This window comes from Schistocerca cancellata, chromosome 12 (genome assembly GCF_023864275.1).
Source record: "Schistocerca cancellata isolate TAMUIC-IGC-003103 chromosome 12, iqSchCanc2.1, whole genome shotgun sequence".
NCBI lineage: Eukaryota > Metazoa > Arthropoda > Insecta > Orthoptera > Acrididae > Schistocerca > Schistocerca cancellata.
Window position 1 is genome coordinate 152,916,903 of NC_064637.1, and position 13,924 is coordinate 152,930,826.

General features: G+C 46.1%; 1 protein-coding gene across 1 annotated transcript in view; it reads left to right on the forward strand.

The window, feature by feature from the left end:
• The first annotated feature begins 375 nt into the window (after positions 1-375).
• Positions 376-13,924, forward strand: part of LOC126109541 (multiple epidermal growth factor-like domains protein 6) — a 111,579-nt gene continuing 98,030 nt past the window's right edge. The window contains exon 1 of the mRNA XM_049914559.1: positions 376-445. Coding sequence (XP_049770516.1) covers positions 376-445 — 70 coding nt within the window. The remainder of the gene's footprint in view (positions 446-13,924) is intronic.

Below are 13,924 nucleotides of genomic sequence, written 5' to 3' on the forward strand. Positions count from 1 at the left end.
TGAAACTTGCGGTATAAGTATTAAATCTTTTTTTTAGTTTAAAATAAATTGCTTCGTAATAAATAATATGTTTGTGGCAGCGGCGGCGTTAATTCGTCACACGAGCACGGGGTCCCGGGTTCGATTCCCATCATCATCCAGGAAAGTGGCGAAATTGGACTGAGCAAAGATTGGGTAATTGTACGGGCGCTGATAACCACGCAGTTGAGCGCCCCACAAACCAAACATCACCATCATCATCATCATCAATTCGTCACACGACGCAAGCGGCGTTACCTGCAGCTGAGCAATACGGCAACGGGGGAATGACAGAGAGTGATCAGCATCTCCGTGGCAACGGGAGAGCGGGAGAATCAGTTCCACTCGGCAAGGGCCATGTGGGTTGTGTACAGTGGTACGGCGGGGGATGCCAGACTGACCCCAAAGGCAGTGGGCTGCAAGGGCGGTAATGGCGTTGCTCCCCGCTCTCCGTGAGGGATGGCCGCGGTTGCTTAATGGGAGGCGAGGGTAAGTACAGCGCGGACCAATCTGTCCCTGGAGAGGCGGTTGGAATCCAATTTTCAGTCCACCGTCTTCTCATTGGCCGCCTTGGACCGCAGACGCGATTACCTGCACTGGGGCAGCTAATCTCTGTATACTGGCCGGCACTCAAACACACCGCTGTGTGCTGTGGATAGCACCGTTCATGCCTGTACCTAACCCGTGAATGCATTACACATTAGGAGCGGACTGCAGTCTTGCCGACTGAGCTATCCGAGCTCCCAGAGCCTCACTCAGCCAACGATACTCCAACACTACAATAACGCCAACATACTCTAACAACCCTACCACAACAAAGGTCAAAAATTAATTATGATTGTGGTGTTGCTCACGCTGCTAAATACTGCATTTTCGGGCGACAACACAGTTATATTATGTGGCAGGTGTCATTAGAGCACAGTTACTAAAGTCATTTCATGAAATAATGGATAAACTAGGCACTCATCTTTTCGTGTTTCCCACGCTGGTCTCGTTGTGAACTCGTGGCTCAATCGTCGAAAATCTAGGTGGTGATGATTCCAAGTTCGGATGCAAAGAGTCCTAGGTGTTATTCTGCGATATTCAAAAGTTTTATAGATGTTTTCCATAAACCGTTCATGAAGAATAAACTTTCGCAAGTTAGCACAATGGTGATGTAAAAAAGTAATCAGCACTCCGAATTTAACTTGCACTTCTTTTATATTACTTTTGTTGCAATATCACGTAACTCTCAAGACATCACTTCAAAATATAAAACATACGTGAAAATATCTTCCTCACTGTTAAAGGTCACATTTTATAAACTGACTATAATTTGCGTCTTTTCAACATGACGACCAAGACTTGAGTCTCTAATAACCGCTTACGCGCCCAAAAGTGAGAGTTACAAGTTCGACAAAGATCATAGTGACAAAAGAAAGAATTCCCATAAGAATAATATCATTGCAATATAAACATATCGATGTATCAAAGTACCTCTACATTAATGAAATCAAATCTGAATGTTGTCTCAGAAATATGTTAACTATTTTACAGAAACACAGTAGAATATTGCTGGTATCGAGAGGTTGAGGTGAGGTGCCGTAATGGTTACGTAATTCAAGTACCATTACAATACGTATACGCCAGACAGTCGCATTATCATAAACAGAAAATCTGTTGTCATTCTTCTGTACTATACGCACACCTTTCAATGCGCGCTTTTATCTCAGCCGGCAAAACGGATCTCTTACACGATCACTTTGTTATCGGTCCGTCTGTCTGTCTCTTCGTGTGTTACAAACCCTTTTTCTCACGAACGTATTGACCTACCAAGTTAAAATTTCTTTCGAATACTAACGTCTACGGTCTCGTGGCGGTGTAAAAAGTTGAACTTCTTAGTCAATGCAGTCAAAATATATGACTATTTACGTCATATACTGGGTGTAACAAATACATACAGCACAAATTGCAGGACACATTCCATACACGCAGACAAAAAAAAATGTTATATGAAAAATGGGTTTGGAAACGTTTTGTTTCCGTGTAAAAACTCATTTTCTCTAACGAGGTTCAACGAGATCAGACTGTAAATTTTCACAATCGGCAGGTAAGGGCAGACGTCAGTCCTCACAACTACTGTTGGACCAAGTAATCAACAAAGATTTTCTGTTGATGTTTGGGCCGGCATTGTCGGTCACTCTTTGGTACAGCCTCATCTTCCTCCACCCGTCCTCAACAGACACCGTAATTTCGTAGAGAATATTCAACCAGATCTGTTAGCAGATGTGCCTTTAGCTGTGCTACAAAACATGTAACTTAATGCATGATCGAGCACCTTCTCATTTTAGTGCTAATGCCCGTCGGCTTCTAAATAACAGACACGGTGACAGATAGACAGGAGGTGATGGGCCAGTTGCCTGGCACCACGCTCTCCGCAGCTAAACCTACTGGACTTTCATTTGTGGGGCCCTTTGAAAGCTCTCGTGTATGGAACCCGAGTACCACATGTTCAGAGTCACCGTGCCCGTGTTATGACAGGCTGTGAAACCAAGCGCAATACGCCTGGGACACATCAGCGCATCTGAAAGTCACTACGACAACGGGCTGATGCGTGTATCAACGCCCACGGAGGGCATACTGAACATCTCCTGTGAGTAACAGTTGCATGTGGTACGCTGCTGCGTTCTGTTCTTGTGTGTGTCCGATGACTGGTGAGTTGGAGAAAATGAGTTGTAACATGGAAACAAAGCGTTTCCAGACCCGTCTTCAAGCAGCAACTTTTTCGTTTACGTCTCAGGACAGTGTCCTGCAACTTGTGCTGTACATTTTCGTTTCTCACTCTTCAAAAACCTATAAAGCTACAGGGCGCTTTCCGTTGAACTAGAGCCCATGAAATTTGGCAATAATCAAAGTTACGCAGTACAACTAAAGGAAAAAGTCTAAAATTGTTAATCTGTAATTACACAAATCAGAAAAAGTTTTGCATCAGCTTAGTTCCGAGAGTTCTGGAACCTGTACAGAAAATTCGAACAGAGATCAACACAAACATCATTTCCGCCATTTTTATTCCTCATGAAAACCACACATTGCACGTTGTACCACCATACAGCGAGACCTTCAGAGATGGTGGTCCAGATTGCTGTACACACCGGTACCTCTAACACCCAGTAGCACGTCCTCTTGCATTGAGGCATGCCTGTATTCGTCGTAGCATGCTATCCACAAGTTCATCAAGGCACTGTTGGTCCAGATTGTCCCACTCCCTCAGAATGGTTGGTGGGTCACTTCGTCCATAAACAGCCCTTTTCAATCCATCCCAAGCATGTTCGATAGGATTCATGTCTCGAGAACATCCTGGCCGCTCTAGTCGAGCGATGTCGGTATCCTGAAGGCAGTCATTCACAAGATGCGGCGGATGCGTCCATGAAGGCGAATGCCTCACTAATGTGCTGCCGATATGTTTGCACTATCGGTTCAAACGGCTCTGAGCACTATGGGACTTAACTTCTGTGGTCATCAGTCCCCTAGAACTTAGAACTACTTAAACCTAACTAACCTAAGGACATCACACAACACCCAGCCATCACGAGGCAGAGAAAATCCCTGACCCTGCCGGGAATCGAACCCGGGAACCCGGGCGCGGGAAGTGAGAACGCTACCGCACGACCACGAGCTGCGGGCTTGCACTATCGGTCGGAGGATGGCATTCACGTACCGTAGAGCTGTTACGGCGCCTTCCATTACCACCAGTGTCGTACATCGGGCACACATAATGCCACCCCAAAACAGCAGGGAACCTCCACCTTGCTGCACTCGCTGGACAGTGTGTCTAAGACATTCAGCCTGACCGGGTTTCCTCCAAACATGTCTCGGACGATTGTCTGGTTGAAGGCATATGTAACACTCATCGGTGAGGAGAACGTGGTGCCAATCCTGAGCGGTCTATTCGGCATGTTGTTGGGCACATCTGCACCACGCTACCTGGTGTCGTGGATGCAAAGATGGACCTCGCCATTGACGTTGGGACTGAAGTTGCGCATCATGCAGCCTATGGCGCACAGTTCGAGTCGTATCACGACGTCCTGTGGCTGCACGAAAAGCGTTATTCAACATGGTGGCCTTGCTGTCAGGGTTCCTCCGAGCCATACTCCGCAAGTAGCGGTTCAAATGGTTCAAATCGCTCTGAGCACTATGGGACTTAACTTCTGTGGTCATCAGTCCCCTAGAACTTAGAACTACTTAAACCTAACTAACCTAAGGACATCACACACATCCATGCCCGAGGCAGGATTCGAACCTGCGACCGTAGCGGTCTCGCGGTTCCAGTCTGTAGCGCCTAGAACCGCACGGCCACTCCGGCCAACTTACATGATTGTTTACATCTTTGGGCGGGTTTAGTGACATCTCTGAACAGTCAAAGGGACTGTGTCTGTGATACAATATCCACAGTCAACGTCTGTCATCAGGAGTTCTGGGAACCGCGGTGATGCAACACTTTTTTTATGTGTTTATAGCACACAAAAAATATTTCTTTGTCAGTTCTTATGCGACCTCAAACTTAAAATTGTGCAAAGTTTTGGGATTCCCGGGCCCGATATCTTGCCAATATCATTAACAGGCAAAAATCGTCATCATTCTCGATTCTCTGGATGGACCAGCTATCTACATACACAATTAAGTTTCTACGCAGCCCTCAGATCGCAAGACCTATTTGCACCTGTTCCTGTTTACTGTTCCTATCGAATTCATTATCGCGTGCAGTCCGACGTTCTCTTATATACACAGGGTCGACGGCGAGAAATGGATGCTCGAATATAAATGCAGTTGTTGGCCAAGCCTGCATATTGTGCCGTTGTATTTGATCACAGACGGCACTTGTGCAGTGTCCTCAATACGTTGCAAGTGTTCTGTATAGTTGTGAGTGGCTTATCTCGAAGCTAAGTCGACTCGAACGTGGTAAAATTGTTCGTGCTTATACCAAGATAGCCGAAGTCTTAGGTGTTTCAAGACTTTACACTATCGAAGATTTATCCAGCATTCAGAGAATGCGGAGAAAGGTCAGTAAGTCACAACGCAGACCAAAGTATGTGTTGAGTCACCGTGACGGGCGGTCATTGAAAATGAATGTGACGAAAAATAGGACGACGACAGCTGCAAAAGCCACTACAGAACTGAATATCGCACTCGCGAACCATGACTATGGAGGGGGCTCCATACGTAGGGAATTGTAAGGCGAGCTGCTTCAGTGCGGAATCGCGCGACTGCTACGATCGCAGGTTCGAATCCTGCCTCGGGCACGGATGTGTGTGATGTCCCTAGGTTAGGTAGGTTTAAGTAGTTCTAAGTTCTGGGGGACTGATGACCTCAGATGTTAAGTCCCATAGTGCTCAGAGCCATTTGAACCATTTTTTGGAACTCCCAAACTACTCATCAGTGATGCAAATGAGCGTAACATGGAAACGTGGTGCCGAATCTATAAAACTTGGACTACAGAGCAAGTCAGCCGGTCGTATGTGCCCTGTTTCACATTGTTCGCTGTTCGCAGTCTCCGGCCGAATTTACGTTCCAAGCGTCAAACATGACGTGACTTCAGTGGTGATTTGGGCAGCCATATCGTGGTATTCTATTGGCCTCATGGTTACTCTCCTAGCTTCCTTTACTGTCGATAATCATTTTCTTCTCTGTCAATTAAGGGTGAAAAGAAGCTGAATTTGTTGTGGCCCATGGTGGAATATTCTCGGCCCGCCTCGGTGGCCGTGCGGTTCTAGGCACTTCAGTCCGGAACCGCGGGACTGCTACGGTCGCAGATTCGAATCCTGCCTCGGGCATGGATGTGTGCGATGTCCTTAGGTTAGTTAGGTTTAAGTAGTTCTAAGTTCTAGGGGACTGATGACCTAAGATGTTAAGTCCCATAGTGCTCAGAGCCATTTGAATATTCTCGCATCAGCCCCTGTAGTTTCGTGAAGTTCACATAGGTTTCCAACGAAAGAACAGTCATTGAGTTTCTTTTGGCGGAAAACCAGAGCGTCGCAGATAGTCATAGGCACTTTCAGAGTGTCTACAGAGGCATGACACTGAACAAAAGCACGGTGAGTCGTTGGGAGAGGCATCTGTCATCCTTGCAAACCTGAATGGCATTGATAATAAAAGCACGATGAGTCATTGTGCGAGGCTTCTGTCATCCTTGCAAACCTGTGTGGCATTGAATAAAAGCACGACGAGTCGTTGGGCGAGGCTTCTGTCATCCTTGCATACCTGGATGGCATTGAATAAAAGCACGATGAGTGACCATTTTGGCTGATCTGACCTATCCCATGGTACAGTGTTTGTTCCCCAATGGTGATGCTGTGTTCCAAGATGGCAGGGCCCCTGTCCACTCACCTCGCATCATCCAGGGCTGATTTTATGAATACGAGGATGAATTCTGCCATCTCCACTGTCCACAACAATCACCAGATCTCAACATCGTTCAGCTTTTGTGGTCTGCTTTGGACAAAATGGTACGTGACTGCGATCCACATCACTGTTACTAAAACTTGCCACCATTTTATAGGCTGAACGGTGTAACATTAGCTACACAGGACCCGTATTTATCGACAGTACCTTCCACTATCTTGCAGAATATTTCTGTAGGTCTGAAGTGCTCTATATACAGACAGCACGTCAAACCAGTTGGAAAAATACCTAAAGAGAATTTTAGGTCCCATTACGACGCGGCTGTGCAATAGGAAGGGTTTTAATGAAACTGATATCGGCTGCTCAGGTCCCACACACTCGACGGACGTTCGCAACATTATATCGTTCGCCAGGTCGGCTCGTAAGATGCAATACAGTCCCGATGGATCCAACCGTTACAACTTAACGATTGCCTCCGTCGCGTTTGATAGCGCATAGGCAGTTACAGGTGGAAGCGCTGCGCGCCTGTGGAGCAGGCAAACCGCAATGCGGCACTGCCCCCTGTGCGGCCTAACTTTATGGCGCTTTTCAGGCTCTCGCGCGACGTAACTGGCAGTCCAACAGCAAGGGCCATTCCGTATCAGGAAACGAGAGACTCAGATACGACGACGCGTAAACACAGCAAACGTAACCTACAGACGATCGGCTGCACATTCTGCTAAAAAGCTAATTTGCCAGTTAACTTCTACATATACACCCAACATAGTTCCCTTTCTGCAACAACACACATGACTGGAAAGTTTTAAGTTTTTGCAAAAGGCATTTGGATGGCACTATTCAGATGTGATATAACTATTGTTTTAAACTTTCTCAATAGATATTGGGAACTCTGAGAAAAATTGGACTGGCTGTAAGGAAATGCGGTTAATATACAATACGAACAAGAAGCAAGAGGGAGCAATAAAATTGGAACACGAAGAAATGGATACGATAAGGATGCATTCTTGCCGCTCCTAACGTAGAATCTATAAATTGAAGAAGCAATAACGGAAATAGAAGAAGGGTTCAACAGTGGGATTAAAATTCAGACAGAAACGATACCAATGATAAGATTTGGTGATGATACTGCTATACCAAGGTGAAGAAGAAATGTACGATATGTTGGGTGGAATGAACAGTCTAATCGCTAGTGACTGAGAGTAAACCGGAAAAAGACAAGACTAACGCTAAATCACAGTAAGACTCAGTTATTACACTTTCTAACACAATTCAAAAAAACACGACGTTTTAATTTCACAGAATGGGCATATGCATTAGTGAAACTGTTCAAATTTGAAGATGTTCAGATAGATACCAAACTGTCATGGAAAGCCTATGTTCAGGATCTTGTTCACATATTTAATGCTGCCATTTTTACTATTCGAACGGTATCTGAAGTAAGTGATCGTTCTACCGAAAAGTAGTCTACTTTGCTTATTTTCTTTCGCTTATGTCGTATGGTATTATCTTGGGGTAACCCTTCCCATTCTCAAAGGATATTTTTGGCTCAGAAACGGGTAGTTCGGACAGTAAGTGGTGTAAGTTCGCGAACCTCTTGTCCATCCACGTTCATTAATCTGAGTATTCTGACATTGGCCTTTCAATATACATAGTCTTTACTGTCGTTTCTTGCTTATAATATCAGCTTATTCCCAAGAATTAGCAGCTTTCACTTAGGTGATACTAGACAGGAATCCAATCTGCATTTGGATCGCACTTCCTTGACTCTTGTGCAGAAAGGTGTGCGGTATACTGCTGCATCCATTTTCAATAAGCTACCACAATAATTTAAAAATCTTAGCAGTAATCCATGCGCGTTCAAATCGAAACTGAAGAGTTTCCTCATGGGTCACTCCTTCTATTCTGTTTAGGAGTTCCTTGAAAAACTAAGCTGTTTCCTGTGTTACATAGTTGACTGCGCTTACTTAAATTTGTGGCTTGTCTTTTTTGGGGCCGGCCGGTGTGGCCGTGCGGTTCTAGGCGCGTCAGTCTGGAACCGCGAGACCGCTACGGTCGCAGGTTCGAATCCTGCCTCGGGCATGGATGTGTGTGATGTCCTTAGGTTAGTTAGGTTTAAGTAGTTCTAAGTTCTAGGGGACTGATGACCTCAGCTGTTAAGTCCCATAGTGCTCAGAGCCATTTTTGTCTTTTTTGGTTCATAAACATAAACCTCACATCCTACAATTTTAACTGCAAACACGGTAAACACAAGGAGTTTCAAATCCAAATGATGAATATCATTTTATAATATATGTTATTACTTTTATGTTGTTATTTCATGTACTGACACGTTCCATGACCTTGGAGATTTGTTCCTCAATTTGGTCCTACAGAACTGGATGTGTAAAATAAAAAAAAAGTAATGAGATGTAGCAGAAATGAGAACACCGAGGAACTCAACATCAAAATTTGTGATTGAAGTAGACGAAGTTAGGGAATTCTAGTACCTTGAAAGCAAAATAGCCGCCGCGCGGAGTGGCCGCGTAGTTTGAGGCGCCATGTCAAGGATTGCGCGGAGTCCTCCCTCAGGCATGGGTGTGTGTGTGTGTGTGTGTGTGTGTGTGTGTGTGTGTTGTTCGTAGCGTTAGTTTAAAGTAGTGTGCTAGTCTAGGGACCGATGACCTCGGCAGTTTGGTCCCTTAGAATTCACACACATTTGAACATTTGCAAAATAGCTTGTGTCGGACGAAGCAATGCCGACATAAAAAGCAGATCGTCACAGGCAAAGAGGGTATTACTGTCCAAGAGAAGTTTACAGGCATCGGACATAGGCCATAACTTGAGTAAGGAACTTGCGACAATGTACGTTTGGAGCACAGCATTGTACGGTAGTGAAACATGGATAGTGGGGAAACCGGAACAGGAGAGAAATGAAATGTTTCAGTTGAGTGTCGCAGAGGAATGTTGGGAGTTTGGTAGACTCACAAGGTAAGGATTTAGGAGGTTTTCCGCAAGATCGGCGAAGAAAGGAACATATGGAAAACAGTGATGCGGACAAAATGATAGGATGTGTGTTAAAACGTCAGAGAATAACCTCCATGTTACGAGTACTAGAGGGGGCTGTAGAGGGTAAAAACAGTAGGGGAGGACAGAGATTCGAATACATCCCACTTATAATTAAGGGCATAGGAGCAAATACTGCTCTGAATTAATATGTGTGTGTGTGTGTGTGTGTGTTTTGGAGGAAGAAAACATTTCACGGAAACGGTAACTCTGGATAGCTTTCTACGATCTTCGTAAAGGCCTAAATCGACACCAATGCCTGAAACCGCTAACCGCTCTTTTGAATTTTTCAGATCAGTTACCTCTACAAACTCGTTGTGGCCGTTCATCTTAAAGACCTGAAACGGCGGTCACTTAAGGCTTTAAGTATTTTAAAATGTCTTAGCCACAGTACATGGGGAGCTGACAGGACTTGTCTGCTCCAGTTTTACAGGGCGTTTGTGCGGTCTCGGCTCGATTATGGGTGCACGGTGTATGGGTCTGCGAGGCCTTCTTACTTAAAAATGTTGGACGTTGTGCACCATGAAGGGCTTCGATTGGCCACTGGGGCATTCCGAACTAGCCCCATACCCAGCCTCTGTGCAGAGGCTGGTGAACCGCCACTTCATATGCGGCGACGGCTACTCACAGTGCGCCAGGCGTATAAAACTTTGTCCACACCATACACCCCTGCATACCATGCCGTTGCTCAGCCTCCTCTGGCACGATTGTTTCATAACCGGCAACGTGCGACGCAGCCCTATGGGATTCGCGCACAGGATTGCCTCGGTGCGATGTCTATGGCTGGTCTTCGTGTTTTACGTCGCGGTTGGCGCAGATCTCCATCTTGGCTCCTCCGGAGACCCAAACTTATTTTAGATTTGACTAATTTTAAGAAAGCTGGCACACCAGATTTTACTTTCCAATCTCTGTTTTTTAACATTTTAGATGTGCATCACGGTTTCACTGTCGTTTATACTGATGGCTCCAAACAGGAGACTTTCCTTGGCTGTTCTGTGGTGTTCCCTGATCATGTTAGCCGGATTCGCCTCCCTGCTGAATATACCGTTTTCGCAGCGGAGCTCCGCGCGATCCTGACAGCACTGGAGCAGATGCATCGTGTTCGGGGCGATCGATTTCTTCTCTGCTCCGATTCTCTTAGTGCCTTACAGTCACTGCAGAACCTGTACCCGACTGAAGCGATGGTCCAGCTGATACATGACCAACTGTACTTGCTCCAACGGCGGGGTAAAGAGGTATCCTTCTGCTGGGTGCCTGGTCATGTCGGCATATGGGGCAATGAACAGGCTGATCGGGCTGCCAAGGAGGCCTGCACAGAGCAGGATGTGGTCCAGTGTCCTATCCCCTTGCAGTCAGTCATCGCTGCACTCCACAGGAAGTGCATGGAGTAGTGGGAGGACGAATGGCTGGCGGTGACGGCCAATGAACTGCGGTCGGTAAAGTCGACCACTCGGCCGTGGCGTTCCTCCTGCCGGCTGCTCAGGCGGGAAGAGGTGGCCCTCACACGTCTTCGGATCGGGCACTGTCCTCTCACACATAGCTATTTATTACGGCGGGAGGATCCTCCGTTTTGTGATACTTGTGGTGTGCACATCTCTGTCCGGCACATTTTAACAGACTGCGTTTTATACCGTGATGCAAGGGCAGAAGCACAAGTTGATGGGGATCTGCCCTGTGTTTCAGCTAACGATGAGACGTGTGTGTCTAGGGTTTTTAAGTTTTGTGATGTGTCTGGACTCTGGCCTAAACTTTTAGGCTGGCGGTTTTAGTGTATTGCAGAGTGGCTGACTCCTCCCTTTTTTCCTTGCGGTCAGCCAGCCACTTCCATCTGCTCCATTGTTTTAGCTCCCTCTACCTTTTTCTTCCTGTGTTGTCCATGTTTTACTGCTGACGCCCTGCTTCATCCCACGCTTCGGTGTGGGTGAGCACATATTTTTCCATGATTGTTCCCTGTGTTTTATGTTCCGTTTGATGTAAATGTTCTGAGTTTTTTTCTTGACACCCGTCTCACTATGATACTGAACGGGCGCTGAAGACCTTGCTGTCGTGCGCCCACAAAACCCTTCAACTACTACAACTACTACTCTTCTATAAGGCACGAATTTCGTGGAGGACGACCAGTATCGGCTGTTGTTTCAATAGACATGGAAGCTGTGTACAACATTTTCGAAGGGTATCGACCAGTGATGTACTGTCAGAAAGACGCATTCTTAGGTATATCGAATACTACGTTACATTTGATTTTGTGTGAATTTTTAGGTGTGAAAAAGATCTATTCCCGACGAATCCATCATATAACGCATTGTTCATAAACAGGTAGGAAGATCCATTACTGTATGATTACACAATTTGCAGAACAGTTACTTGAAGCAGATACAGCCATAATATTTCTAGGTGGACGCGTACGTAACGATGACTACACAAAATTAATCGCAGGTGAAGCAGGTGCCAGATAAATTCTTTGCAAGAATCCTCAGGGAATGTAGTAGTCGATCAACAAAAGAAGTAGCTTACAAAAACCTCGTTCGACAAATGCTTTAATTTTTCGTCAGGCTGGGATCCGTAGCAGACGTCATTGATGGGAGAAACAGAGAAGAGCCAAAGAAGAGCAGCGCGCTTCGCCTCAGGTTCATCTAGCGTGCACGACAGCGTCACTGATATCGTAAACCATCTTCAGCGGCAGACGCTGCAAGAGAGGCGTTCTTCGTCAGACTGTGACTGTTAAAGTTCCTCGAGCATGAGTTCCTAGAAGGCTCAACCAACATATTGCTCCCTGCTGCGTATACGTACCGAAGAGACCATGAAAGTAAAATACAGAGATTGGAGACCATACAGAGGCTTACCAGCGATCGTTCTCCCCGCGAAGCACCGGAATCGGAAAAGGGGGCAGTGACGTTGTCACACGAAAGTACCCTTCGTCTCGCATGGTGGGCCGCGGAGTGTGTGTGCATGTAGATGTGTCATTTCCCTAAGGAAATTTTGAAAAGTTTAACCGAGGAAATGAAACATCAGTATACAACATCGTAACAAGAGATCAAAGTTGTACAAGGGGCGCTCTATATGTAATGCATACTTTTTTCCTCGGTCAATTAAGGGTGAAAGGAAGCTGAGTTTGTTGTGGACCATGGTGGAATACTCTCGCGTCAGCCCCTGTAGTTTCGTGAAATTCGGATAGGTTTCCAACAAAAGGACAGTCATTGAGTTTCTTTTGGAGGAAAACCGGAGCGTCGCAGATATTCATAGGCAACCTTCAGAGTATCTACGGAGACATGACAGTGAACAAAAGCACGGCGAGTCGTTGGGGGAGGTTCCTGTCATCCTTGCAAACCTGTATGGCATTGAATAAAAGCACGATGAGTCGTTGGGCGACGTTTCTGTCATCCCTGCAAACCTGTATGGCATTGAATAAAAGCACGATGAGTCGCTGGGCGAGGCTTTTGTCATCCTTACAAACCTGTATAGCATTGAAAAAAGCACGGTGTAGTTGGGCGAGGCTTCTGTCATCCTTGCACACCTGTGTGGCATTGAATAAAAGCACGGTGAGTCGTTGGGCGTAGCTTCTGTCATCCTTGCAAACCTGTATGGCATTGAATAAAAGCACGGCCAGTCGTTGGGCGAGGTTTCTGTCATCCCTGCAAACCTGTATGGCATTGAATAAAAGCACGATGAGTCTTTGGGCGAGACTTCTGTCATAATTGCAAACCTGTATAGCATTAAATAAAAGCACGGTGAGTCGTTGGGCGAGGCTTCTGTCATCCTTGCAAACCTGTATGGCATTGAATAAAAGCACGGTGAGTCGTTGGGCGAGGCTTCTGTCATCCTTGCAAACCTGTATGGCATTGAATAAAAGCACGATGAGTCGTTGGGTGAGACTTCTGTCATAATTGCAAACCTGTATGGCATTGAATAAAAGCACAATGAGTCGTTGGGCGAGGTTTCTGTCATCCCTGCAAACCTGTATGGCATTGAATTAAAGCACGATGAGTCTTTGGGCGAGACTTCTGTCATCCTTACAAACCTGTATAGCATTGAAAAAAGCACGGTGTGTAGTTGGGCGAGGCTTCTGTCATCCTTGCACACCTGTGTGGCATTGAATAAAAGCACGGTGAGTCGTTGGGCGTGGATTCTGTCATCCTTGCAAACCTGTATGGCATTGAATAAAAGCACGATGAGTCTTTGGGCGAGACTTCTGTCATAATTGCAAACCTGTATAGCATTGAATAAAAGCACGGTGAGTAGTTGGGCGAGGCTTCTGTCATCCTTGCAAACCTGTATGGCATTGAATAAAAGCACGGTGAGTCGTTGGGCGAGACTTCTGTCATAATTGCTTACCTGTCCGATCTCCTACAGCACACAGCTGCGGCTCCTGCGACGCTGGAAAGTGTGGACATTCTCATTCGAAGGCAACAGAGCACAGTCAAATATCTCGCTGCACACCTGGATGTCTGTGTTGGTAGTGCCGACATAACCGTCCACCAGCTTGTGT